Genomic DNA, 27,725 nt, shown 5'->3' with positions numbered 1-27,725 from the left:
TGTATTAAACTTGATTTCTCACCAACACGCAAGTGTTTGACGTTTATTTTAACACATGTTCAGGTTTGCAGTAGCCGTTTTGGAGCTTGTGGACACATAGGACGTTTTTTTTTTACTTTTGGACCTAGATTAAAATGTATCAAGACAAGTTATTGCTGTTCGAATATTTTGATTTATAATATATTGATTTATGTTGGTTTATTTATATCTTGTGTTTACCCTGCGCGTGCGCGAATGAATGTATTTATTAAATATTGACACCCAATAGTGTCGCGAGTAATGAAACAATATGTGGCGCCCCGATGTATAATCCGCCTTTGGTCGGGGTGTTACACCAGTGCCGTGTGTTAACGAGCGTGGATGCCTAAGGTTAAACCGGTTAGTCAGTCTGTAGTTGACACAAGATAGTTAATCTGTTAAGTTGCATGAGATTACTGTTTGATTGCTTACTTGGATTCTCGGGTGTGATTTGCTTTATTGGTTGATTGAATCTTTGGTTATTTGTTTAGCTATTATAAAACCAAACTGTTTGCTAGTGTGATCAGCACTTTAATTGAATTACTTCATAATGTTAGGAATCATTTTCACTGCACACTGACCACATACTCCTGGTGGATACGATATCTGACTTACCTTAGCTACTTAGGTTAATTAGGTTTTTGCATGACTCAAACGACGGTCATCAACTTACCTTTTTAAAAGACAAGGAAATCAATGATTCAATGTTATAACTGAAAAAAATAATTAAAAAAATCAGTAAATAACAACATGATGGTTGAGGATATGTGTTAATATGAGTCCCGTAAACATATTATGTTTCTCCTTACAAACACAATTATTTCTCAGGTTACAACAATTGAAGCTTGTGCCTACTATCAAGAAAGACTTGAGCGCTTTAAACGCACACAGGACGAACAGTGGAAACATATTTTGATTGTTGGATATCTATTGGTGTGTTGTGAGAGAATCGTTGCGCATTTCAGGTAATTAGAGGGCATGTCAATTGGAGGGTATGCGAATTGTCAATTAAGATAGTACCTTAACTTTATACTTAAAACCGAAAATTAAAGCGGACCAATCATTCAACTCAATTAAATAAAAAAAATGTATTAAAAGTTTAAATGCAATTTATTTGGTTTAATATTATTTAGACATGAATGGAAATGGAAACCTAGTAAAGTGACTTAAGTCTATTTCAACCAAGATGCATTCACCCCACTCCAACCCCTAAGTTGTGCCATCGTGGTTGCATTATTTGTTAAAACAAAAGCAAAACAAACCCAAAAAAATAAAAAATAAACAAAAACAAAGAAACAAACGATTGATCATGTTATTGTATAGAGCTTTTATATGCTTAACTCACTGTTATTGATAAAATACCACTGTTTCATAAAGATCTTCGTGTTTGTATTTGTCAGATCCATGCAATACCAGTTTATAAATGCTGTTTAAACTTCAAGCATAAAATTGAATATTAATAACTACATACATAAAACCAAGGGTGGATCCAGTGTTGAGTCGGGGGGGCGTAAGCACCCACTCAAATCTATAATTTATGCTATAGACTTTTAATATGTGAAGCACCACGATCCATGTGTCCCATCCTTATTTTTTTCGGTGCCCCAAACCAACTTTTTGAGCTCAACATTCCAAGCCAAAGAGCATGCTTGGGATTGAGTTTGAAAAATGCTTATTGGTTTATTGGTTTTTTCAGAAAGACATTTTAAAAAGCCAGGATTTGGGCTTTTGAAAAACTACTTTTTAACTCTTTCAAAAAGTTAAAATAAAAAAGATTTTTATGATTCGAAACACATTTTAACTTATTGGCTTTTTGAAAACACCAATAAGCCAATAATCATTTTTCAAACTCAATCCCAAACACGCTCTAAATATAATTTTGATTTGAAAAATAACAATTAAGCCCAAATTACTTACTTGTCTAATCACATCATAAGTTGAAAATTTGGAATTTGCAAGTTATACGAGAGTGAGAGACGAATAGTTTTTCACATCTAATCAAGTATATGTCGTCGTTCAGTTCTTTTCTTTTTTCTTTTCTTTTTTTTTTTGTGATTTCGGTTTCTTATTTTTATTTTGAAATACGAGATAAGTTCATCAAATGTTTAAGTTTTTTAATTTGATTTATGTTGGGTTCATTTTGATTTGACTACTTACGTGTTTCTTGAAATTAAAAAGGCATGAGATTGTTGTTTTCATTTGAGGAACGATGATTTGAGTTTTGGGTTTCTAACACATTTGAGCTAATTTAGAGTATAATATAACTGTAATATTATTTAGACTAAAAAAAAAGAACTTGCAGGTATTATGAATGAGGCTACAATTGACCGTTTTCAAAAGATAAAATCGTTTAAAGGTCAATTGCAATATGTATTTCTTTTATTTTGTTTAATGAAATTTGTTGCTTAAATTTCTATACATAGTTTATTTAATGTAATTATTTTACCCGTTCCATTTTGGTTTGACCCGACCATCCTGACCCATCTTGGGTTGACCTGTTTTAGTTTGACCATACCTGCTGTAAGTTAATTTTTTTTTGACACCAACTGGTTAAAATTCCCGGATCTATCACTGATAAAACTGAATATTAATTGCCACATACAAGCAAATTATTGTGTAATACAATAATGTCTACTCATCTATCATTAAATCTCATCAACAAAATATATGTTGTTTAATGATGATACGCAATGAAAAAGTGAGACACAATAGTACTTTCACATACTGTGGAAATTTAAACATACATTTTAAGAATATGCGGCGAAATGTTGATACCGACACACATATTACATACCTCCTGATTAATTGCAGAGATAATTTCTTTGTAATATACATAGAGGTTTATCAAGTTCTAACAAAAGACTAGGTTTATGATTTTCTCATGAACTAAAGGTAATCTGTAAATTCGCACCAATTCTCATGAATTGATATATAAATAGGACGTTCTCCAATAAATTATTTATTTATTGATACGCAAATCTAGCTCTACTCTTAAATAATTACACTGTTTTTTATAAGAATTAGACCTTAACTCTCACTCTCTTGAAAAGGCAAAGCCTTATCCAATAATTTGGTACCGCTATGCTAAAGACCTTTGGTATTAAATGATACTTGTGATCTCATACTTTTGGCATGCTTGTTCTTGCTTAAATCTATAGATTTTTTTTTCTGAATAACTAATGGAAGATCAAAATAATTAAGTTTGATTTTGCAACAATGGTCAACATGAGGTATTCAACTAATGGTGATTCAAATCAAATGTTGAACACCCTGTTTTCTTAAACTTGCGTTTATAACATGACATGGATGTTGGATACCCTGTTCTCAATAATAACCTTTTGTAAATATTTTGTTCTTTTATACCATAATGCATACATTTTATAATTTTTTTACATGTCATTTTTAAGGGGCTTGAATTAGCTTCCCACCAAAGCAAATGAAGAAAGAATGGAAGCAATGGATATATTCTTTTCTTTGCTCCCTCCACATAAACACACATGTTGTCATTGTAAAAATCCTGACTATATTAATGATCATTTCACCTAGGCCATAACTATCTTGAAATACAAAAATGGATTTCAAACTAGATCTGAAGCTCCCAAATGAAGTTGATCTTTCGATTTCTAAAAACGAACAAGTTGTCGTTTTCGCATCACACCAAACAGATTCCATGTTTATCCTCACATCCGACCTAAAAAACGGTTAGATTTTTTAAACAACCTTTTTTTCTTTCTTTGAATATGTTATTTAAATGGTTAAATGCATGTAGGTGGTTACGAAAAAAAGGACATAAAGATTGACATAAATGAGGATAGGAATAGAATAACAATAAGTGGTGAAAAGCCCAACAAGGGATTCCAAAAGACCTTCATAATCCCGGAGGGAGTGGCTTTGGATAAAGTCAAAGCCCGGTTTGACCAAGGCGAGTCAAGACTCACCATTCGGATGCCAAAATTGGTAAAAGGGATGGTCCCTGGTGTTGGGATTGAAGAATTCAAACATCCTATTATTCCTATTCCCTCCAATGAAGATAAACAAGCGGTAAATCAAGATGTTGATGAAGAAATAAAGAAGCAAGATCAGATACCCGAAAGCCAAACAGAGGAATCAGAACAAAAGAGTTCCTCTTATTCTTCTTCTGCTACTCCTATAATAGCGGGATCAGCAATACTTGTCTCTCTTATTGTCGCCTTTTACAGTTTCATTCGCTCTAAAAACAATAGAAAAGATTAACAACTACATTCATTTAGCTTCTTTGTTTGATATAAAACAAACATTTTCAACAAAAATGTGGTCATTCTTTCGGCCTCCAAGTTTTTAGTTGATCTACGAACCACTACGCGTTGGGTCCAAATCTATTGACCTACATATGACAAGTTCATCTTCCCTTCGCAACATTTTCTTTGTAATATTCATCTAGATATGTATCATCCTCACCTGCAATGCAATGAACACATTATTAGTTGGTACTTAATTGTTTGCGTTTGCACGTGATGGAATTTTGATTTGTCTTGTGCTTTACCTTATTATAGATCATTAGCTACCATTCCATTGACCGAACTCTCCTCAGCACGTTTCGTCTTGGTCTTTGTTTCTCTGTAACTGGAATTATGCTGTCCATCAACTGAACAACACGCAAAACAGTGTTAATCGCATTAATTACATATCCAACACATTCTCCAAATCATATTTTGATTTAATTTGTCTTTATCTAAAGGTATTTCACACGTTCTAGTCTTCATGAAGCAGAGAATAAAACATAACTTCAAACAAACACAAACGAAATCAAACCATTGTAAATTGAACAAGCGTCCCAAAGATACATTTAGGATTTTATGCATAATAACAATGTATTCACATTTTCCTTGTTTTTAAAATGAAAATGCAGCTGTTTCATGATTGGATTTTGCCTTTATTGCCTCCAAATTATTCTATTTATTTAACTTGAGCCATATTTGATCAGACAAAACTATCTGAACCAGCAAGAATTAACCGTTTTTAGAAAAGCAACAATAGAACTAAACCACCAAGTTATCTAATATACTATTCTATGAATAGATAAAGAACATATTATCATAATTTGAGGGAATAAATTTGCAAAGTGAAATTCTTAAACTATGTGACATTTTCAACAATAAGCTGTACAGAGTAACAAATAAAAACAAAATTTAATAGAATAAGAGAGTAGCATTAGTTACATACCTGCTTATACCTTTTTCTAGTCTGCTCCGTCTGAAAAATAAATAAATAAATAACACAAGTTAGCAAATAATAACTTTTCAAGTTAAAATTAAGAATTGTTTTAACCAAACTGCTTTATTATGAAATGAAAAACACAAAGATCATGGGATTAACCGTGTTACCTTTACTTTCAGCAACGCCTCGTTTTCTTCTTCCAGTTTCACAGCTAAAGATTCCAGCTCAGCTTGGTACGCCTGAAAGGCATATCAATAAGAAACTAAGAAGAAAAAAAGTTGAAAAATCGTTTAGAAAACAGAGAAATAATCACCTGTTTGCGTTCTCTAGACCTTGCAGCTGACTCTCGATTTTTAATCATCCTTCTCTGCCTCTGTTGTGCAGCCTTATCTAACGTCTCCAGCATTGCTCTCTTTTTCCCTCCAATACCGAGCCCGTCCACATTTACATTTGGCGGGTGAATACTACTATTAGGATTGTCAAAACTAAATATCCCTCCGCTTGGTAATCGCTGAGGTGGAATCTTAACATCTTCTTCCTCTACGGCCCCTGCTTTCGCCAAGAAATCCTCTAATGTCATCATCTCATCGGGCACTTCTTGCTTGCAACTACGCCCTGCCACAAGCTCCTTCCAAACATCATCCACATTCTTTGATGATGTTGGCACTAATTTCATGTTGCAAAAGATTATAAACATAACATTAAGTTTAATTTCAAATAATCTTAAAATCAAATACTTTCAAAGATTGAATTAATATAACAGAAATAGCAATAACTAATAATGGGTATCATATGTGGAAAGTTAACGTACAAACTAAAAAAACGTGTTAGCTATGCGAATCAAGTAGTGTAATTATGCAATTAAATCGTAGTGTAATTACGTAGTTACATTGTACTATAATTACACTATATTGTATATATAATTACACTACTTAATTCACACAGTTAGCATGTTAATTTAATTTGTATTTGATCCAAACCCGGTATCATATATGGCCTTTGTCTTAGCAAAGCTTAACCAACATTAAATAGAGCTTTAAAAGGAGTGTGAATGAGCCGAGCCGAGCCAAGCCCAAGCTCAGCTCGTTTTCACTTATGGGAGCTCAAGCGTGGCTCGTTTCGAGCTCTTTTTCTAAAGTTCGACTAGATTTCGGTTATTAAAAGGTGTGTCATTCTTTCAAGCTAAAATTCGGCTCGTTTATTATTTACTAATTAAAATTTATATACATTTTAAATTATTTTTATATATTTTGACACAAGCTTAAGCTCGGTTCAAACTCGTGTTCAGTACTTAAAGTTTAAACGTTCTGTGCATTGTAAAACTAATGCATAGATGTGCAAAGAAGTTAGAGCTTAAAAAACACACTAGACTCGTTAAGGCTTGACGAGCGTAAAAGATCTTCCTATACAAGGCTATTACAGGATAAAATTGACTTATTATAACTTCATATCATAATTTTGGCTTCCAACCAAAAACATTTTGATCAGATATAATAACAAATTGACACATGTAAAAATGGCAGATAAGGGGAAAAAAAAAACTAACCACTGTCTTGACGGCTAACGGCGGCGGCATCTAACAACGTAGTCTGGAGAGGTTGAGATTGAGGTAGTTGGCTGTCGGTCATCTGGAAGGTATTGGAATAATTGTTATTGATTGAGGAAGAAGAATTAGATGATGAATTGCGTGTGATTAGATCCGAATTTATCGAAGACATGAGCTTGGAGGAAGCCATGTATCATCCGGATTGGTCGGGAGTGTGAGCATAATAATAATAATAATAATAATAATAAGCTAGCTAGGGTTTGGTCGGGATTATAAATTGTTGAATTTTATGTTATTGCTATGTTTGGTTGTTTGGATCCAGATGAGCGTTGAACTATGTTTCTTTGGAACACGGAAGAAGGAGAAGATATATCGCGATCGATCGAAAATATTGAAAGGGGAAATTTACAAAAATAGTCCCTCACCTAATCTCCACTTGACACTTGTCTTTTTAGACCAAATTGTGGGGAAAATGTTTTAAGGGAAAAATCCTTAAAATAGCACGTTTACAAAATGAGATTCCAACTTGTCCTCTAAACTTAATATTTCTAAAAATGGTCTTCTCTAACTCATCTTTAACCATGTATTAGGAAATCTAACGCATGGATCAAAGACGCGTTAGATTTCCTAATACATAGTTAAAGACGCTAACACGTCGTCAAAAACGCGTTAGATTTCCTAACACATGGTTAAAGATGAGTTAGGCCTCCAAACACGTAGTCAAAGATGTGTTAGCATCAAACGCGTAGCCGAAGATATGTTAGCTTTTTTGTTTGTTTTTATAATATTACATTTTCATAACTAGTTTAACTTATATTTGTTTTTCTTTTATAACTTTTAATATATAAAAGTTTTATATTATTTCGAATATACCGACGAGACATGTTTACTTTTATCTACTGACCGACATAAACTAACTCAAACTCGAGCCGTGCCAAATCAATGTCGAAATAATCAATAAAATTTGACCCCGCTCAGTTTTAAATAAAATTTATGTCGGTCCGTCGATAAAAGTAAACATTTCTCGTCGGTATATTCGAAATAATATAAAATTTTATATATTAAAAGTTATAAAAGAAAAACAAATATAAGTTAAACTAGTTATAAAAATATAATATTAAAAAAACAAACAAAAAAGCTAACATATCTTCGACTACGCGTTTGATGCTAACATATCTTTGATTATGTGTTTGGAGGCCTAACTCATCTTTAACCATGTGTTAGGAAATCTAACGCGTCTTCGACGACGTGTTTGCGTCTTTAACCTTGTGTTAGGAAATCTAACGCGTCTTTGACGACGTGTTATGCTAACATGTCGTCAAAGACGCGTTAGATTTCCTAATACATGGTCAAAGATGAGTTAGAGAGGGCCATTTTTAGAAATATTAAGTTTAAGAGACAAAGTTGTTATCTCATTTTGTAAATGGGAATTTTGAGGATTTTCCCAAATATTAAACGTGTGTGTGAATGATTCAAGCCAACATAAGAGGGTCACTCAAGTTGTGTAATATCTTGTGTGGATTGGGATTGTAACATATAAGAAAAAATGGTACATAAACTATTATATTAGACCATTTTGGTAGGAAAAATCTGAATTTAAAAGGTATTTTAAAATTTTAAGAAATATATATTAACGATCGTTAGTGAATATAGTCAATGGTTCACATGTTTTTACTGAAACGAACTCAATCAAAATCACTGATTTAAAGATTTTTACATAGTCAAACTCAAAATCCGAGTGTTGGATGAGAAAACTTAGGGCCACAAGTTGGACAAACAATAATCAAGGATATGTAGAATGTTACTTTGTCTTTATCAATATATTAGCACCCACAAATATTGGTGCTCTTTCAATAAATAACGCAATTCAAAATGTCGACGCTTCATGTAACCAGGGTCGACACGTAGAGAGACAGGGTGGGTGATTGCCCAAGGCTCAACCTTTCATGGGGCCCGAGGTTTTATATATATACGAAGTAGCATCGACAGTTCAAAGGTCGCATTCTTTCTCACCCACAAGTTAGGAATAGGCTGTTTAGCGGATTGTCGAGCGCTTATATCAGACAGTAAGCGAACCAAGGGGACTCCAACTCAGTTTAATGTAAGTGGCAGAGTAATCACGATTTTCAAAATTTCCAAAATTTCATATTTCACTTAATCAATTTTGAGAAACAACTTTGCAACATTTTAATCATAATATGATGCATTTGATCACTGATGTTTTTAATTTTATAAATTTCATGTTTAAGATTGTTTGATTTTGAGGAATATTGCATTTGTTTATGTTTCTATGTTTCACCTTTGTAAATTTCTTTGTTAATTTTCAAAAATTATATCTCCTAAACACCTATCTGATAGTCAAAAACATAGAAAAAGAAAAATAGGGAAGTGTGTTCCATACATGGATTTTTTGCATGCACCTGACCTTTTTTTTTTTTTTTCTTTTTTGTATTATTGGGGATGCATGTATGCAACATGTTAAAGTATACATTTATATTAGACTGGTTAAAAGATTAAAAATTTAAAAGAGCTGTTGTATGACAATTTAAGGAAAGAAATAGGGTAAAGGTAAATTGCCCTTTAGTTAATGACCATTTATAGATAGATATTGTTGGAAGAAATGAAAGACACGTACCAAATAATAGATGGCGTGAAGGAGAATATTCCTTCCAACATGACACCAACCAGGGATTAGTGATAATCGGGATTAATATGAATTAGTCGCGATTAATCGGATTGGAATTTATATGTAAATTTTCAAATATGCATATCCAAATTTTATGTATAAATTCTCAATTTGAAATGGGGTGACTAGCGATTAATCAACGTCTAGTCGAAATTTTTACAATGATGCAAATTGGTGATATTAATTTTTTTTAATAAAAATTCTGAAAATGAATTAAAAATTGCAAGTAAGAATTAGGATTTTTTTTTTAACTAAAAACTAGTCAACTCTAAGATTACCTAAAAGTATTCAAAATCCAAAATAAATTTTAAGTAAGAAATACACATTGCCTAGTGATATTAAGTATGCAATTTTTTAATTAATAATCCTATATAGTTAACGAAAAAATGCTATGTTAGATAATTTTATTTGTATTTGGTTTGGAAGTATTGATTTCATATAATGTTAGGAAAAAGTAGATAATGAAAAACGTGAACAAATATCAATAAATTAAATCAGATGGTTATGTGGTTTTAAATCAGATAGACGCGTATTCATGTATACAAAATGTTCAAGTTCGTTTCATAGGATTCTAAGTCTTATGGACCGAAGAAATTGGGATAATTATGAGGTAAATACAATTACATAGCTATACAATACTCTCTGATTTAGAAAATTATGCATCATAAGCGCACGATTATGCAAACTCCAATTAATAGTCGTGTACAAGTTGGACGCATAAAGGAATTCGCGTAATCTGTAACACACAACCATATGTTTAGTCCATGGATTTCTCTCACTTGTATCGTACATGTACTAAAGAACTTAGTATGTGTACTCGTGCAATATGCATTTAATCCTCATAAGAGCACTCATGAATTTGTTTTTGAAACATAGTTTAGGCAAAGATGTTCAGACAATCAATATGAATGCATTTTTTTAGAACGTCGACTTTCGTATATGTTAGGCTCCCGCACTTTCCAATTTGAAAAGCACGTTGTTCTATTCTGACTAGACTATGTTATTTTAACTGGGCTTACACTGATTTATTAACCAGACTATGTTGTCTTGGACGGTAAGAATACAACAAAATTTTTAAAACTAGTAATAAAATCCACAAGTGTGTTGTAAATAATGCGTGGTCTGACCGGTCTCAGTTAAACTAGCAACAAACAAGGTCTCATTTATGACTCAACTTAACTAACTCACACACTCCAATGTCTCGGTCGCCGATACTCCGCGGTGGCGGTTTGGGGCTGGCGGCCGTGGCGTACATCGCCGTTGACTACCTCCGCCACCTGTCACCGTCATGGCACGAGCTACTACAGCCGCTGCTGTGGATCATACTCGCACTAATCGCCATCACACGTGTTCCGTTCTACAAGCACTGGTCAGATGAGCTCCGGTCAGCTCTCGTATTCATCGCCGCTTTGGTTTTCATGCTCTGCGCCTTGCTATACGAAATGATTTCCGTTCGTTCTGTTACCGCTGTTCTCGGTCTCAATTGGCACAAGTAATTAAATAACTGTTTACTTGATTTGTTATTATTGTTTGAAGCATATAATGTGCTAATTTGAGTAGTATATTTGGAGTTATTGACTGAATTAGCAAGTTATACTTTAGATCTGGTAACTGTTGTGGATGTGGATGTGAATTTGAGTGTGAAGTGGCTTCTAGATCTACATGTGTGACTATTATCTGCTTTTAATTTGGCAGTTTTCCAAATTTAGTGTTGCATTTACTAGCACATGTGTGATTCTAAACTATCTGTAATTTGGCAGTAACACATACTACAATGAAATTCTATTACATATCCTTGATATTTGATAATGCACATATTTGTTTGTTTATTAGTTCAGTAGAATTGGAGGTAGTTTGACCGGTTCAGTATCGACTGTTTTCTGGTATTCGACTGTTGTATACGGGGGGGAATTTTAGTGTACTTGATAAAGCACATAATCAACAAAGCAAGACATGCGCGTTAGTCAAATGACCCAACACATGGTATATGGATGCTACTGGTCCCTATTTAAAAAAAACTAAACTGCTAAAACTAGCCAAACATGACTTTTTTAGTTCACTGGATATATTGAAAGTTTTTTATAGTTGTGTGATTAAGAATCGAGTACTATTGCTCTATGTAAAACACATGAAGCTAAGAACTTTCAAAGCGTATGTGAATTTGAGTCACTGCCTGAAGAATATGACAATAAGCAAACACTAGAAGAAGAGATGCATTATAAAGAATAATGAGGACTCGTAAAGTATTATGTATTATTAATCAATTAAATATAGGAGTACAATTGAGGTAATTACAAGAAAACCTAATCAAACAATATCTACTAATTATGGTAATAATATAACATTAATAAACCCTAATAATATATATTCTCTAATAGATTGTAAATGAAAGATGCTATGTCTGCTGGAGATAATTCTTTATATATATTGATAAATAGTTTCCTTCTCTTCAGCAATATGAATCTGTTGGATATTGAGCTTGGTATGCTGGAGCAATTGACCGAATGAGTATGTATACACTCCATATCCAAGTGTTTCAGGGATAATAGCTAACTACACTAATAATAACAATAAAACTAATAATTAATTCTGGATTATATATTTAAGAATGTCAATGAAACATTTCTTTTTTATTATTGCATTTCTTACAGAAAACAAACATATAGAAATGTAGCTCTGATTTCACTTTTCTATCAGGAATACTCCTCCTCTTCCAGATACTGGACAATGGATCTTGCTAGGACTGAACGAGAAACTTCCTCAAGTGATTGTAAATATATTGAGGGCTCGAATTGTTGGATTGCATCATTACCTGATGTTGTTTGTAATGCTTGCTTTCTCTGTGTTATTTGGCTCTATAGAAGCTCCTGGTCTTGGGATTGGTGCCCGCTACATGTTCACTATGGCAGTAGGTCGCCTTTTCCGGGCCATAAGTTTTGCATCCACAATTTTGCCATCACCTCGACCTTGGTGTGCTGCAACTCGGTTTGATGTCCCTCAACATCCGCACCGTTGGGCACAGAAGTTTTATGTCCCGTATGCTTCTGACTCCTATGCTATAAGAAATGTCATTCATTATGATATGGTGTATGGTATGTTCTCATGAGGCTTCTTTGATAGTCATGTATCCGATAGTTTTACGCATAAGCATTCTCCACCAAGAATTTAGATCTTTAGAAATATAATTTTATGAAAACATGTATGTCACTCTTTGATATATATATATAGGGTTAGGTTAAAATAAAAACCTACTAGAGTTGTGAAAACTCTATAAACTCATTCTCAACCACATGTTTTTAATTAAAGTTTGAATAATGTGGTCCACAATTAAAGTTAATAAAAAATGTAAACATAAATATAACATTTTCTCTCTCCTGAAAACATATAAAAAAATTAGTTAAAAAATGTTAAATAGCAAAACAATTTTTTTTTATGTTTCAATGTTTTGTATTAAATGTTACAACATATATTACGTGTGCCAAAAAAAAACGATTGTTACATAGGGTTTTCACAGCTCAAATAGGTTTTCATTCTATACTTCCCCTATATATATATAACAAAAACCAACTGAAGAACACTTGGCTCTCACATTTTTTAACTATGTATCTATAGGTTTGAGTTTGTATGTATTCTTTTGTTTCTTTTAAGTTTCAATTTCACCCCATATACTATATATAATACGACTTTAACCCATTTAGTTTTTGACTAATTTGATCTTCTCTGGTAACTAATGTCCGTTAGACAACTTTTTGTAGCGAACCCATCATGAATAAACGTCTTAATTTTGTAAAACACCTCGGTAAATTTTCACAACTAGTCTGACTCTCAAGCGGTAACTTGCAACTTCATGTTTCTAATTTTATTTGATTAGGTTGATACTAGTGTAAACATTATTTTGTACGCACATTAACAACATGATATATTTTATCAGATAATGGTGTTGTTCAAGAGGATGAATATAGACCAAATTGGGGGTTGATGAGCTTCCTTGCAGATTTCCTCCGACCCATACCTTCGGGTGATTCAGCATGGATCAATTTGCTGAAGAAAGCCGGAGGTGGGTGCAATGATCTTCTATACAGTGGGCACATGCTTGTTGCAGTCCTTACAGCCATGGCCTGGACGGTATATCATAATTTGTATTATAAATATAGTGTTAGGGTCAATACAAACAAATTTTGACGTGAGAATTGTAAGAAGCATTAAAGTAATTATGCTAACAAGATAGTTTTTTTATTATTACGCTAAAGTTTTGGACTAGAGTAATTACTCTAGTTCAAAACTTTAGCGTAATAATAATTACTCTATTGTTAGCATAATTACTTTAATGTTTCTTACACTTCTCACATTAAAATTGTTTTTACGGGATCTCAACCCTATAAATATATATTTAGTAAAGATGCCCCGTAAGAGTGAGTAGTCACTTTTGGTCCCAGTATAATTTGAACGCCATTTTTACCTCTTTACAATTTGACCATCAATGTTTTTAGCATATACCTCCCTCAAGTTTAAATAAGTCTACAATAGTGACCTTCAACTTTAGTATGTACTTTTTTTAAGTTTCAGTTTCACCCCTTATACTATAAATAACATACACTTTTATCATTTAACTTGATTTTTCTCCAATAACCTGTGTTCGTTAACGTTTCTTAGATATCTAATTACACTTTTTTTTTGTCAACATTCCAATATAAATTTATCGAAAACATAGTTGTATTAAAAAAAGAATATCTTTTGTTTCTTAAATTCTGCCAGCGGTACCGGCATTCATTTTTATGCTTTCATTTTATCATTTGATTTAATTTTTCTCTAATAACCTGCATTTGCTAGCTTTTTAAAAAAATCGTATTACCGACATTTGTACGAGTATCGGTATTATCAAAACCGGTACCGGTAATCGTTTTTAAGGTTTTCGATCAATGTAAAAACGTTTCAATATCTTTTTGGGTATATCATGACTTTATGTTTTGGTACCGTAACAAACCGAACCGATTACAATGATGCATAACAAGGCGTACTTAATGAGTTGTATCGGGTGTAATGTAGGAAGCATATGGAGGTTTGAGTTCGGTTTTCATATGGATGCTTGTAGCCCATAGTGCCCAAAGAGAAATAAGGGAAAGACATCACTACACAGTAGACTGCATTGTAGCAATCTATGTGGGCATCATGTTGTGGAAGATGACCGGGTTTTTGTGGCCACTTAACAGCAAAAGATCAAGGCTAAAGAAGTTAGAAAAGATTGAGGGGAAGCTTTACCAAGCTGCAAAAGATTCGGATTTGGAACAAGTGCGGGACCTACTAAAACAAGTAGGCTCCACCACCAGGGATCAAGTTGGTAAAGAGAAGGCTATGCGGTATTTTGCTGGTGGGACCATCGTTTTCGCACTCACGGTCGTTGTTTTGGCGTTTGTTTTAACCAGTGACGGGTAGGCTTAGTTGTTGGTGTGCGATTTTAGACCACGGGCATACGTGATAATTGAAATTCAATTGTTTGGTTGTATCTGTGTTGAGGGAACAAGTTGATTGTTTCTTGTTCTTCATTTGTAATATGTAGTATAAGAATGAAATTTGGTTACCACTTCTTTGATATGATTATACTGTCATTAGTGACACACAACCAACATCTGTCCTACAAAACATCTTATTGGTGAATAAGGAATCTAAAATCATTTTTTTAGCACGTGTAATATATGCTGTTTACATTTAATACAAAACACTAAAAGAAATTTGTTTTGTAATTTTTTTTACATTTTTTTTTAACTTTTAAACATATTTTCAGGAGAGAGAAAATGTAATTTCACATATATATATTTTTTATAAACTTTAAGTATGAAGTACAAGATTCAAACTTTAACTATAAACATATAGTTGAGAATGAGTTTATATAATTTTTTCATCTCAAATGAATTTTTATTTTATCCTAACCCAATCTAAACATTTTCCATGTACATACATCTATATAAAATATTATGTACTTCTGAGTTCTTGCCTAATTTATCATATAACACTTTAGGTACTGAGATCTCATTCATATTAGCTATTAATAGATGTTTTCTAGTTTGTTCTAGAGCACTCATAGAAGAAAACTTGGACTCATTAATGTCAATAATTATATTTATATATGATTCCTGGTGTCTAGAGTTAGTAAAATCAACATTTTCACTAAAATTTTCTTAAGTTTTAAGGTTTAAATGTTTATAGAATTTTTGTGTGTAAAGTTTTTCAATAAAAATAAAAGGAAAAGATGATTTATAGCATGTGGCTTAATAAACTTTTATTGTTGGCATGATTATATATCTGTGCATAGTTAAATGACGAATATCTTGAAAATAAAAGATACCGTCTTGGGCTATTAAAAATTAAGAAAGATGTAAAACGCTTACGGACACTGTCTAGCTATCCCAATGCGCATTCTTAGATAATTATGCTATGCATTCAAAGATAATTTTGTATAGTTTTTTTATCTTGTAATCATAAAGTTGTAATTTGTTAATAGAATTTTATCGTTTAAAGTTCTATTTATACTTATTATTTTATTTACTAAAACCTGCAAATCATATTAAAACTAGAGTGTGGCGCATCAACAAATCATATTAACAGAATTTTAATGTTTAACGTTATATAAGCCTACACACATTCAATAGTCGTAGACTTAATAACACATACTATTATTGAAACTATGATTTTTATCAAACATATATTTCAGAAGAATAATATAACAAATTATAAAATCGAACTAATCAAAATGTAATTTAATTGTTAAAAGGTCTTGACGATCGGTGGAGAGAGTAAAAGTGGGTGCTGGCAACTTTCGTGATAATGTTTTCTATTTTCCTAAAAAAAGGCAATCTGTCATCATGGTAATCACTAGGAAACAATGAAGTTATATAAATGCTTTATATAGAAGCATGCCTTGATACAAACTCGTTTGAAGCACGTGCATTTGCTTGGCCTAATACCTAATAGACATACCATATAACTTGGTATAATGTTAGTTGGACATAACATGTTATTCAATATATATACTCTTGTTGTTCAATGTTCATTAGTGCATTATGGTGTTTGACACATAAAACAAATTACAAACATTTAAATAAGGAATCCAACTATTTTATATCTATGTTTCTATACAAAATATTTCGTTCCAAACATCATTTGTCACTCAGTCTATCATAACATTTTCATTTCAAATACGCGCACAACTTTGAGTATCACTGCAATTTCTATCTTCTTCTGAACTCATGTTAATATGAGTGGTTTTTAAAAAGTGAAATTGAGAAATTTCGGTTTTGGGTTGGTTGACCCATGCACTGCCATAAATAGAAGTATTGATATGTTGTTTATATATTTTATTTTGGCTTCTTTGACTTAGGATCAGGGGAAACCTTGGTTGCCATTGGGGCTCTTTTTGGACTATTTTGTGGTTTCCTCTTTTTAGACCTAGTTTTGCTATGATTTTACCAAAATTATTTGCAGGAGATGTACGTTCCATATCTTTAAATATATGGAAAAAAATGATAAAAGCTCACTCCATCCCATTCTTTATATTTTTCCTTAGTTAAACAAGTCATATTAGTTTTAAGTTCAATTGTTTTTTTAGACTTCTTTTTTAATTTCTAATTTTAAAGTAATAACAAGAAAAAGAAAATCAGGTTAAGTAGACCGTGCTTTATGTCATTACATGAATATACAAGTTATGATTTTCAGTTGTGTTGTGTTGTGTTGTCTTTAGATCCGTATAATTTCCTTGAGTTTGTGTTGCCTAGGATATTTCAATTCAAAGAAAAAAAAAACTGAAAGCATTTGTACATTCACATGTCAATAAAAAATATATATATATAACTATTAGTTTAAGAGACATTTGAGCAATTTCATGTGTGCAAGCAAACTTTAGTTTCTACTTTTTAGGTAAGTGGTAACACAATTATTTTCATACAATATGTCGCACATGATACGCTTCATAATATCTTATTATATCCTTTGATTATGCATTAATGTTAAAAACCTTGGATTATGCATTTATGTTAAAAAACAAAACAATCAAAACCACATCTAGACAAAAGTCCACGTGCCTTGTTAGGTGGTTTAAAAATCCATATATTTGCTCTTTCACCTAAACTCGTGGTTGAGTCGTTGACCATCTTTTATCCTTAGCACGAAGATATAACTTATTTTATACTTGTACTCAAAGCTAACAGAACACACGATGATGGCGTCCGGTTTAAGAAACAATCTTTGGAGTGCACTCTTCGGTGTAGTTACAATTTAAAAAGGTTGGGCTTTTGGTTTGGGAAAATTCCCAAAATGTCCCTCATTGTCCCCTTACTAACCCGTCATTACCGCTATATTAGAAGTTTGAAACGACATGTTTCTAAACCCGTCACCCCTGCCATGTTAGCTCAAAACTCGTCGTCTCTTAGCCATGTTAGCTCAAAACTTGTCACATCCCCACCATATTAGCTAAAAAAAATTTTATCTTATCTTTACTAAAATTATAATTCTAAAATTTGAAATTTTAATTTTATTTATTTTTAAGTTCTTTTATATTAGATTTTGGATAATAACATGATTAAAAAGTTTGTATTTCTTAAAAACAGGTAACAATATAATTTAAATGGGCACATTTTTTAACAAGAAACTAGAAGCAAGGCATACATGAAAGAGGAAACAACACTATAAAATCAAGAAATAGGATCAAATGCATTTTATTCTTAACATGAAAACAGTGAGAAACAATCTGTTGTTATTATTATGTTTATTTTATAAATGTTTGCTGTAATTTAATGTTCGTATTTGCTAATTTTTTACTATGAGACGTTATAAGTATTTGCTTATTTATATTTTGTTGTTATTGTTATATTTTTTTTACTGATATAAGTATTTGCTGGTATTTGCTGTTATTATTTTATTCTTGATTTTGATTCTTTTGTTGTAATTTTTAGGTTTTTTTCTTTGTTATTATATATAATTGTTTATGTAGATTGATATTGTAGTTGGTATTGTTTCTTACGTTCCCATTTTTTTATAAATTGATATTGTTTCATACGTTCTCATGTTAAGACTAAAATGCACATAAACCTTCCCCATAAAATCAAAAACCCAATTAACTCACCGTCGTTTTCTCGCCATTTAGCTAAAAACGAATAAAATTAATTAAGGTGTTATAAACAAAACCATTGTTTGCAAAATAACGTAAATAAATGTAAGCATTGCATATAAAATAAATAAAATACTAAATATATAATGTTTTTTTAACAAGAGTATTACAATAATTACATAGGTAGTCCCTATGGTATGTAATAATTTTGGTTTTGATTTTCACTTTTAAAAAGTTATACATTTAGTGTAATCCCTTAGAAAGAATATTGGAGAAAGGAGTTGGATGGTGAAGAAAATGAAGTGGGTCGGTCTCATTTTTAAATAACTAATATATATATATAGGCGAAATATATAATGAAAACTCACTTGAGTTGTGAAAACCCTATGTAACATCGTTTTTTTATGTTACATGTAATATATGTTGTTACATTTAATACAAAGCATCGAAAACATAAAAAAAATGTTTTGCTATTTTTTTACTAATTCTTATATATGTTTTCAGGAGAGAGAAAGTATAAATTAACTTTTACATTTTTTTATTAACTTCAATTGTGGACCACAAGATTTAATTTTTAATTAAAAACATGTGGTTAAGAATGAGTTTCTAGAGTTTTCATAACTCAAATGGGTTTTTATTATAACCTAACCCTATATATATGTGTGTGTGTGTGTGTGTGTGTGTGTATTATGCTTTTAATTAAACAATTTCTTTTTTATAAAGAAATTTTGTTCAAGTAAGCAAATAGAAAAGATGTCATGGTTACAAGAGTCTATCTATCGCATATAGACTATAAGGGCATCGTGGCCTAACGGTTAAGGTGAAGTCGGGACCTAAAAGATCAATGTATGGATCTTTTTTTTAAAAATTATTAACAGCCAATATTAACATGATAACATGTAACAAGAAAAATGTGATAAATAAAACAGTAACTGAATTTTAAAAGTGTTTCAACGATGTTAGTTTTTGAAAAACTACGTAGTCTAAAGTCGTAGTTTTTCAAAATGGGGAAATCAAAACCAAAATTACTATACAAGTAAGTGGCAGGTTTAAGAAGGCTGAGGACTTAAATCAAAATAAATATTCCTGAAAACCCAAGGCTTCAACCAGCAACAGATTCATTGCATCCTCGTCTGTCTTCCTTCTTTCACACTCCATCCAAAGATATCTCCTTCCGATGGCCGTTTCTCTACCAACATCCACCAATCATATCTCCCTCTTAACTTCATCTTCTTCTGCCTCATCGTCCAAGCTTTCCAGTTTATCATCGCTGCAATGTCACTCACGCCTTCTTCCTCGTCAGGCATCGCTCAGCTATCGTCGCTCTAAGCCTCGAACGCTTCACATAGTAATCTCTTATCTTCTTCCATCGTGTATATGCTATTTGTCTTCTTATTATTGCTCTTATTCTTATGCTATAGCGTTTGTTTAGCAAGTCAACTGGAAATTAGGTATTTCTGCGAGATTAGGTTTTTGCTTCTATTCAACTCCACACACGTGAATTCAAATTGTCAATTTAATTAATTTCCTTAGAGAAAATTGCTATGCAAATGAGGATTATCTATTTGATAGTAAGAATTAATTGAACATTTAGTTTAATAGAATTAGGAATTAATAGAAGCTCAATACGTGCAGTTTGAGTATCGGTTATAATAGGTGGTATGTGTGTTGAATAATTTCTTCTGTTTGGCACTTTGAGCCCGTATGATTCTAGTTAGTTATAATCGAATTCAAAGAGACCAAAAAAAGTCAAATGCAAACTGTAACTCTCTGTCGTGCGAGAATGTTGGAACGATAGTTCGATAAGGTATCAGATGGAATATTGAGGAACTTGATGATTTTCATACAAGGTTTGTAAATACAAATTAGGATGTTATTTGAAAATAGCTAAAACTCAAAGGTGGGATGTTATTTGTTGAAAGAGGTCGGGAATCCTTGCTTGATTAATAATGCCATCCTTGAGACAAAAAAATAACATGCTTATGAATGGAGGTGAAGCATCATGGTATGAATTATACAGATATGACAAGAGATAATTATAATGATTTATGCATTATGCTGGAAAAGAACTATGATAGTGATAAAATTTTTTGAGAAGATGAAAGTTGTTAGAATATATGCTAGTGTGTTTGAAGATATGATAAGCTCATATTAATAAGTATTAAAGCATGTGATGATGCTATAGGTTTGCTCCAAAGTCTGCATCATTTTTTTGTTTTGCTTATAAGTGAGCTTACAAGATGATTATGCTTTTCATAGATATTTTTCCCTCTTTTGAGGTGTTTACTTTGCCTTAAGTGTCCTTAACTCAACTGCAAGTGGAAAGTGTTTTATATGCTAGATTCAGTTTTCTGGACATACAGAGAATGGTTTTTGTGTTATTTTAAACTGAAGAACGCACAACGTCATGCATTGTAGTGTTGCTTTTTATCTTATATATATATATTTTTGCAAGTGTTCAACAGTTACATAGTTCACATTTTGTAAGTTTTATAATTTCAGGGAGATGCTCTACTTTATTAATTTTCTTGTAAATGTTTACAACTGCTCTATGCAATAAGCATTTCCTTGTGGTAATTTGAACCAAATTTGATCACTATTTGAGCATAAAGTTGGCATTTCAAAAAACATTTGAGCATAAAGGAGAAAATTGAAATTTTGAGAGTCGATGGCAATGAATACATTGATGATTTGCTGTGACTGGTGGTTGTCTAATTTGATATTTTGAAAAAAGGAAAAACTAACTGCTGACGAATCAGGTTGCAGCAAAGAAGCAAACATTTTCGTCTCTGGATGACCTACTTGAAAAGGCTGAGAAGCCTGTGTTGGTTGACTTTTATGCAACCTGGTAAAGCTCTTATTTCCCTCTGTATGCATTCTTTCTTACGTTTATGTGAAAATGAAATTACAATTATAATTATACATACTATTTGCAGGTGCGGGCCGTGCCAGTTTATGGGTCCTATACTGAACGAAGTGAGTAATAGCATGGGAGACAGTCTCCAAGTGGTGAAGATTGATACTGAAAAATATCCTGATATTGCAAACAAGTATAACATTGAGGCCTTACCAACTTTTATATTGTTCAAGGATGGAAAACCATGCGACCGTTTTGTAAGTTTTGTTTTTCTTTTTTATGAAACAAAACCGGCCAAAATTGTTGTAATAAATCGAATGTTATATTGATTGGTTTCAGGAAGGAGCTATGGCAGCAAAGCAGCTCATCGAGAGAATCGAGGCTACCCTGGCTATGAGTTAACGGAGTGAGCTTTACATTTCAAAAGTGCTACTTGGATTGAATATCTTTATTGGTGGTTTTTCAACTCCATTTCTGGTTAATAGAAAGTTTGTTTTTACATTATTAATAATAATTCATGTATGTTTCATTCAAACGTATTTAAAACAATTGACTCCAAAAGATCTTTTATTATATAGGTTTTCGAAACAAATTTGTGCATGTGGGTCTTTTATGTTTAATCGATACCGGGGTATCTGACAAGTGAAAAAAGTTTGTAATGGGGTTCAAATAGCAGGGCAATACCGTGGGCTTCGATGGTATAGCAAGTTCTTCCTCCTTTTAGAGGTCGAGAGTTCAAATCTAGTAGCAGACATGCTGGGTGGATTTAGCCATTTAAGATTAGATTATTAGCCGTGGAAAAAAATAGTGACTTGGAGCCTGGGACTGGGTTGTCAAATATGTGTGGCCCATTTGTAATTTAGTGCAAAAGTAGTTGTAGGATCGAGGTCCATGGCCCAAACTCAGAGGTTAGTCACATCTAGGAATCCTAGTTATGCCCCTTAAAAACAATTCAAATAGAAGTTCTTTACAAAACAGCACATTGTCTAGTCATAACGTTTTAGCATTGGGGCCCCACTGCGTGTTAAAAATATAGCTTTGTCGCTCGGTAACATGTTGAAGCCCCTCCCTAACGGCCGGTGTGCTAGCCTTTAATACCATGCCACATTAGTTTTTAAGCGCCTCTTGTATCCCACAAGAAGCCTAATTAGGCCTCTCAAGCTTCTGAGTTGTTTTTATAAGCTCGAGCTTGTGTGTGGTACCTCAAACGAATCAAGGCTCTACTTGAACTCAGTTATGTATTGTGAAATTAAAGTTCAAAAGAATTAAAAATACATAAAACTCAACCAACTTAAACAACCTTCTCTTAAAAGATTCAAGCTTGAGCTGGATAACTAAAAGAGCTCTATTTGTTTTTATTGGCACCAACAATCTTCTGACATGAATGAATGAATCGGTTGGGAAGTAGGAGACATGGAAATGGTTGCAGCAGAAAGAATCGAAGCCGGAATAGACCTAACACCACCGCTGTCACCAATCTCCTACTCCCTCCACGACTCCCACTACTTCTCATCCTCATCCTCTCTACTGCTCCACTTCATGTTCATCCTCCACCGTAGCCCTAGAATCCTCCCACCTCCAAACCAAACGCCCCTTCAAATCTCACCACCGTCTTCACGGCCTCATGACCAATCATCACAATCTCCTTACCATTACCTCAATCAAAAACGACGCTATGACGATTGCGAAAGCGGAGGATATAACACTCCAAGAAGCAGAGGCTGTGTTGTGCGCGGTCCTAACAAACGCCGTGGAGGTCCAGGACCGAACCGGTAGGTCCGTTGGGATTGCGGTGTACGATACTACTTTCTCCTGGATTAACCATAGCTGTTCTCCAAATGCCTGCTACCGGTTCCTCCCGCCAGAGACTCCGAGTGGTGGCCAACGGTGTCTCATCGTTCCAGTGTGTTCCGAACCGTTTGTCGATTCTGAGTTGTTAACTGGTAATGTGACTTGATTGAATTGGTACTGCTTTTTGGATGCTGAATTTACTATGTTAAATGGCGCAGGATCGGGTGGTGGTCCGAGAATAGTTGTTAGGAGTATAAAACCGGTAAAGAAAGGGGAGCCAGTTACCATTTCGTACACGGACTTGCTACAGCCGAAGGTGAACAAACATATCATGAAATGAGTATTAAACAAATGCACAATCGAACTTAGTAAAATAGGAATATATTGGTGGAGTATAAAGGATTGTAATAGGACGGGTAGGAACGAGTATTAGTAATTCTAGTCTTATACTTGATTTAAAAACGTGTCCCATACCAGGCATAATACAATCAGGCATAGTTTGTTAAGAAATGCAAGTTTTTTCTTACCATTCTAGTGTTTATATGGTTTTATGTTTATGGCAGCTAAAATATATTAATTATGATGAAGTACATACATATTAGCGCCATCATAAAATGTTTGAAATATTTAGAAAATGACATTTCATGATGATATAAGTTCATGCATACCCTATAAAACCACTACATAAAATGAAATCTTTCTGTTCTGTTCTAGGAGTTGAGGCAATCGGAGCTGTGGTCCAAGTACCGATTCACATGTTGCTGTCATCGGTGTGTTGCATGTCCTTTAACCTATGTTGATCATCGTCTACAGGTTAGAATCCTTTGTGATGACATACAACTATACAAAGATAGATTTTGATTATGAATATATTCTCTATGTTTTCTAGGAAACTTGTGGGTGCAATAATGAGTTTCTTACAGAATACATAGATGATGCTATTGATGATTATCTATTGTACAATGATGCTGACTCTTGTTGCAAGAAGCTTGAGGATGCTCTTTTAAATCATGAACTTAGGTTACATCCACAAAACCATTTGTGTTTAAACGCGCACACTACTCTGGCTTCCGCATATTCAAGTGCAAGTGCAACTGCAATGGAGGATGAAGATGGTTTAAAAATGAAGCGATTCAGTGTTGCATACTCTCTCTTGCTCGCACTACTAACTCAGGATCTCTATCTCCACGAATCTAGTTTAGTAGTTTCGGTGTCAAATTTTTGGGTTGGTGCTGGCGAGTCATTGATAAATCTCTCTAAATGGTTAGTGTCGTCTGGTTCGAGTAAATTGGTTTTAAAGTGTGAATGTGGGTTGATTGATGTATTTGAAGAAGCTAATTTTGAGGTATTGAAGGAGAAGGTTTTCAAGTGCATGATTGATGTAATAAGAGGGGTGAACGTTTGGAAGTTTTTGGTAGTTGGAAATGCTTATTTAGAAATTGTTAACGATCTCATAGATTTAGGATGGTTTGAGCCAACAAAGACTGTGGTTGAAAATAGTCAGTTTCAAATGTCTGTGACTACCAAGATGTTTTCGGGTTAGGTGCTCATTGTTTGTTGTTTGGAGGGATTCTATCCAACGTTAGCGGTGGACACAATTCACATTTGAGTTGTTATGTTCGACAGCTTTTGTGTGAATTATCGATTATGAAACATGATGGGAGAAGTTAGGGGCTGTTTGGTAGCCCTTGATGATTATGTTAAAGAGACTATCTCTGAAGTGGTCAGAGGTAGTGTGTGTTTGGTTCGTTAAAAAGGCACCTCTCAATGGTTCGTGGAACCTCTTAATGGTAAGTTTCAGAAATATAACGAGTTTATGTTAATTTTTACTATGACCAATCTACTGGTATTCATTATATGATCTTTTTTACAACCTAGTCGTCTTCGTACTTTTGAATTGCAAACTCAAACCCCTCGTACCTTCAAAAGCATAGATGCAAACCCTTGTGTAATCTTCGATATTTTTGTATATGTGGTCATATTTTAGCTGTTTGAAGTTTGAATTTTCTGAAATTCTTTTGTGAATTTGTCTTGTTTAGGGGTCTAAAGACACTGTTTTATTTGGAGAGCACCATTGAACTGCTTACCATGAAATCTGCTTTCGCAGCTACTGGTATTTGGATTATTAGTGGCATGTATGTGATGTGCAGATGTTTCTCTGAGACCGTGGATCATCTACTAGCAGCTTGCGTCTCAGTTCGATGTTTTTCTGAAACCGTGGATCATCTACTAGCTGCTTGCCTCGGCTCGATTGATTTGGTCAAACATCCTTAGGTGGATTAGTGTCCAAGTTAATGCCCACTATGGGAAGATCAAAGAGTTGATGGAGCTCCCCAATAAGGCGCATTTTACCTCGGATAAATGACAAGTGATCCAAGCAATTGTTGCAACTACATGCTGGCTTATCCGAAGAGTACCATACGAGCTTATTCTCAACAACAAATTGGTCTCACTTGTTGAGGAAATTTTCCCATCTTGGATTGGAATAAGTGACTCAGTTTTAATTTTTCGTTTCCCTGTGTATTTTATTGTTTTGTTTCTTTTTTATGTATTTCGTATTCTTTGCAAGCACTTTGCTTGGTTTTCTAAATGTAAAATTAAAATATAATAAATGTCGTGTGTTAGGATAGGGATGAGCTCAGTGAGTAGACAGTAACGGAACGGTACCAAATGTACCGATCTCAAAATTCGGCAAAATGAGCACTGGTACTGAAAATGCTCACTACGGTACGGTACTGATATCGAAGGCCAAAATTAAGTAAAATACCAGTACCGTACCTACATCGATTTAGTACTGATTCCAAAAACCTAAAAAGTGGGTATCAAAAATACCCGGTATGGTAAAAGTAGATTCACCGTGATTGAAAGGTGGGCCAAGGTCCCCTGTCCAATTCAAGTTTGTGGTGTCCAGCCCTAATTGGTGGGCTAATTAATAACCCAATTTTCTTGTTTTAGTTTAACTGACCAACCTTCAAAACTTCAAACCAGTTTAAAGGTATTGGTTATTCACACACCCTTTAACAGTGGCGGATCTAAGAAAAATTTTTCAGGTGGTGCACTACTTTTAAATTCTTCAATTTCATAGAATCGGGTATAAAATATCCCGGGCCGGTTCGAGATTCAGGTCGGTTCGATAATTCGGGCAGAGTTCATTACAAACTAACAAATTAAAAACTAACAAACTAACAATTTAAACTAACAAAAACTACCAAACTAAAACTAAAATTTAACAATTAACAACATCAAGAACAATTAAAAATTCAACAAATGAATCTAAACTTGACTTTAGAGAGACAACCACTGTGTAGGTGTGTGCTTTATAAAACTCTAAATTAATATAAGGTTGACTTAAAAAAAAGATTTAGAAATTTGCTTGCTGCATAGAATTGAACCCATGACCTTCCGCTCACAAAACCAACAACTTACGAACTAGTCCAACACTTGTATTGTTAATAGAGTGGTTCCTTTCTAATTTATAAGGTGGTTCTTCTAGTATTTTCAAGATATCAATACACTATTATTTCGAAACTTGGGTGGTTCCCGGGAACCACCCATTTAAACTATAGATCCGCCCATGCCCTTTAACATGGGGTTCCATATGATCGTATAGCTTCTATACGATCGTATGCAGGGTGTGTGGATAACCAAAGGGTATATAAATAACATATCCCAATTTAAATCTTATTCTAATTGGTTAATTTTGATTTTTGAATGCAGCATGTCATCCGGAATCAACTTCTCCCTCCCAGATACCGCTCTGCCTTCTCATACTCTGTCTCCCATCTGTCGCCTTGTTGCCGCCTCCAATTCGTATCGTGCCCTCGTACAAAAGAATTATGTATCCGTTTCTGCGGTACGGTGCCGATACCTTATTACCATTTGCTTATTCCTATGTTATATGTTAGGAGAGGAGAGACATTCATTGTGATTGAATTGTGTGCCATGTAATTTAAAGCATGTAAAATGCGGTTTTGTTTTTATTGTATTTATTTTTTGTTGATGTCAGAAAAGTTTATTATTATATTATGATCGTGGAATTCTAGCAACACATAGCCCATCTAGTTCTATCTTTGTAAACTTGAAAGCACATTTCATTTCTTGCAAGCCATGTGATAGGATAATGTAATCAATTTGGTTCCTATATTTGATATCAACTCACGCTTAGCCAAAAGTAATAATAATAATAATAATAATAATAATAATAATAATAATAATAATAATAATAATAATAATGAAAATGAAAATGAAAATGAAAATTACAATTTATAAAGTTTAGAGGCGGATTTTGATTTTTGACGAACTTATGGGCACTTTTGTCCTATAGATGGGACAACTTGCTGAGTTATTGAAAAGTCTCGTGTAGCCAGCAAAACAAAATTGTCAGCTTAATTTAAGAATAAAATTTGGTTTTTCTACTTGATAAATCACCTAGAATGTTGGTTTTTCAAAACAAAAAAATATATAAATTAAAATCTACTATATCTCATAAAACATGTTCTTTGAGTTATACTTGATCGTTTAATATTATTTC

The 27,725-nt window shown here is 33.2% G+C and overlaps 5 protein-coding genes across 5 annotated transcripts; 4 read left to right on the top strand and 1 right to left on the bottom strand.

The window, feature by feature from the left end:
• Positions 1–3,572: 3,572 nt before the first annotated feature.
• Positions 3,573–4,290, top strand: LOC143619913 (uncharacterized). The gene is made up of 2 exons (XM_077091735.1): positions 3,573–3,719; positions 3,788–4,290. Exons 1-2 carry the CDS (start codon positions 3,590–3,592, stop codon positions 4,249–4,251), a joined length of 594 nt encoding a protein of 197 aa, XP_076947850.1. The 5' UTR covers positions 3,573–3,589; the 3' UTR covers positions 4,252–4,290.
• A 238-nt stretch (positions 4,291–4,528) lies between these two features.
• On the bottom strand, positions 4,529–6,996 carry LOC143619912 (G-box-binding factor 4-like). Its single transcript, XM_077091734.1, has 5 exons — positions 6,761–6,996; positions 5,528–5,880; positions 5,382–5,453; positions 5,221–5,250; positions 4,529–4,642 (listed from the first exon to the last, which is right to left on the bottom strand). Exons 1-5 carry the CDS (start codon positions 6,948–6,950, stop codon positions 4,559–4,561), a joined length of 729 nt encoding a protein of 242 aa, XP_076947849.1. The 5' UTR covers positions 6,951–6,996; the 3' UTR covers positions 4,529–4,558.
• A 3,637-nt stretch (positions 6,997–10,633) lies between these two features.
• On the top strand, positions 10,634–14,962 carry LOC143619911 (protein PHLOEM UNLOADING MODULATOR-like). Its single transcript, XM_077091733.1, has 4 exons — positions 10,634–10,938; positions 12,144–12,538; positions 13,378–13,571; positions 14,493–14,962. Exons 1-4 carry the CDS (start codon positions 10,643–10,645, stop codon positions 14,877–14,879), a joined length of 1,272 nt encoding a protein of 423 aa, XP_076947848.1. The 5' UTR covers positions 10,634–10,642; the 3' UTR covers positions 14,880–14,962.
• Positions 14,963–19,689: 4,727 nt separating this feature from the next.
• LOC143619910 (uncharacterized) lies at positions 19,690–21,861 on the top strand. Its single transcript, XM_077091732.1, has 4 exons — positions 19,690–19,894; positions 21,306–21,394; positions 21,483–21,660; positions 21,743–21,861. Exons 1-4 carry the CDS (start codon positions 19,724–19,726, stop codon positions 21,803–21,805), a joined length of 501 nt encoding a protein of 166 aa, XP_076947847.1. The 5' UTR covers positions 19,690–19,723; the 3' UTR covers positions 21,806–21,861.
• Positions 21,862–22,816: 955 nt separating this feature from the next.
• On the top strand, positions 22,817–27,126 carry LOC143620034 (protein SET DOMAIN GROUP 41-like). The gene is made up of 9 exons (XM_077091831.1): positions 22,817–22,958; positions 23,002–23,346; positions 23,413–23,510; positions 23,909–24,007; positions 24,084–24,655; positions 24,697–24,825; positions 25,234–25,329; positions 26,912–27,047; positions 27,100–27,126. The coding sequence occupies exons 1-9, from the start codon at positions 22,817–22,819 to the stop codon at positions 27,124–27,126; spliced, it is 1,644 nt and encodes a 547-aa protein (XP_076947946.1).
• Positions 27,127–27,725: the final 599 nt, after the last annotated feature.

Source organism: Bidens hawaiensis, unplaced genomic scaffold (genome assembly GCF_021521415.1).
Source record: "Bidens hawaiensis isolate Kalapana, Puna unplaced genomic scaffold, B.hawaiensis_p1.1 tig00002525_1, whole genome shotgun sequence".
Lineage (NCBI taxonomy): Eukaryota > Viridiplantae > Streptophyta > Magnoliopsida > Asterales > Asteraceae > Bidens > Bidens hawaiensis.
The sequence above is the reverse complement of the archived record's forward strand: the minus strand, read 5'-3'. Positions and strand labels throughout refer to the sequence as shown.

What these genes read in the sequence shown, in the direction of transcription:
- LOC143619910 (XM_077091732.1), top strand. Translation starts at nt 19,724, where the DNA reads ATGGCCGTTTCTCTACCAACATCCACCAATCATATCTCCCTCTTAACT. An exon ending in AGCCTCGAACGCTTCACATA is followed by an intron (nt 19,895 to 21,305) that starts GTAATCTCTTAT and finishes CTGACGAATCAG; the next exon opens with GTTGCAGCAAAGAAGCAAAC. An exon ending in GAAAACCATGCGACCGTTTT is followed by an intron (nt 21,661 to 21,742) that starts GTAAGTTTTGTT and finishes GATTGGTTTCAG; the next exon opens with GAAGGAGCTATGGCAGCAAA.
- LOC143619912 (XM_077091734.1), bottom strand. Translation starts at nt 6,950, where the DNA reads ATGGCTTCCTCCAAGCTCATGTCTTCGATAAATTCGGATCTAATCACA. An exon ending in CGTTAGCCGTCAAGACAGTG is followed by an intron (nt 5,881 to 6,760) that starts GTTAGTTTTTTT and finishes ACATGAAATTAG; the next exon opens with TGCCAACATCATCAAAGAAT. An exon ending in GGTCTAGAGAACGCAAACAG is followed by an intron (nt 5,454 to 5,527) that starts GTGATTATTTCT and finishes TATGCCTTTCAG; the next exon opens with GCGTACCAAGCTGAGCTGGA.
- LOC143619913 (XM_077091735.1), top strand. Translation starts at nt 3,590, where the DNA reads ATGGATTTCAAACTAGATCTGAAGCTCCCAAATGAAGTTGATCTTTCG. An exon ending in CACATCCGACCTAAAAAACG is followed by an intron (nt 3,720 to 3,787) that starts GTTAGATTTTTT and finishes AAATGCATGTAG; the next exon opens with GTGGTTACGAAAAAAAGGAC.
- LOC143620034 (XM_077091831.1), top strand. Translation starts at nt 22,817, where the DNA reads ATGGAAATGGTTGCAGCAGAAAGAATCGAAGCCGGAATAGACCTAACA. An exon ending in CTTCATGTTCATCCTCCACC is followed by an intron (nt 22,959 to 23,001) that starts GTAGCCCTAGAA and finishes AACGCCCCTTCA; the next exon opens with AATCTCACCACCGTCTTCAC. An exon ending in ATTATGTATCCGTTTCTGCG is followed by an intron (nt 27,048 to 27,099) that starts GTACGGTGCCGA and finishes GTTATATGTTAG; the next exon opens with GAGAGGAGAGACATTCATTG.
- LOC143619911 (XM_077091733.1), top strand. Translation starts at nt 10,643, where the DNA reads ATGTCTCGGTCGCCGATACTCCGCGGTGGCGGTTTGGGGCTGGCGGCC. An exon ending in TCATTATGATATGGTGTATG is followed by an intron (nt 12,539 to 13,377) that starts GTATGTTCTCAT and finishes ATATTTTATCAG; the next exon opens with ATAATGGTGTTGTTCAAGAG. An exon ending in TTACAGCCATGGCCTGGACG is followed by an intron (nt 13,572 to 14,492) that starts GTATATCATAAT and finishes GGTGTAATGTAG; the next exon opens with GAAGCATATGGAGGTTTGAG.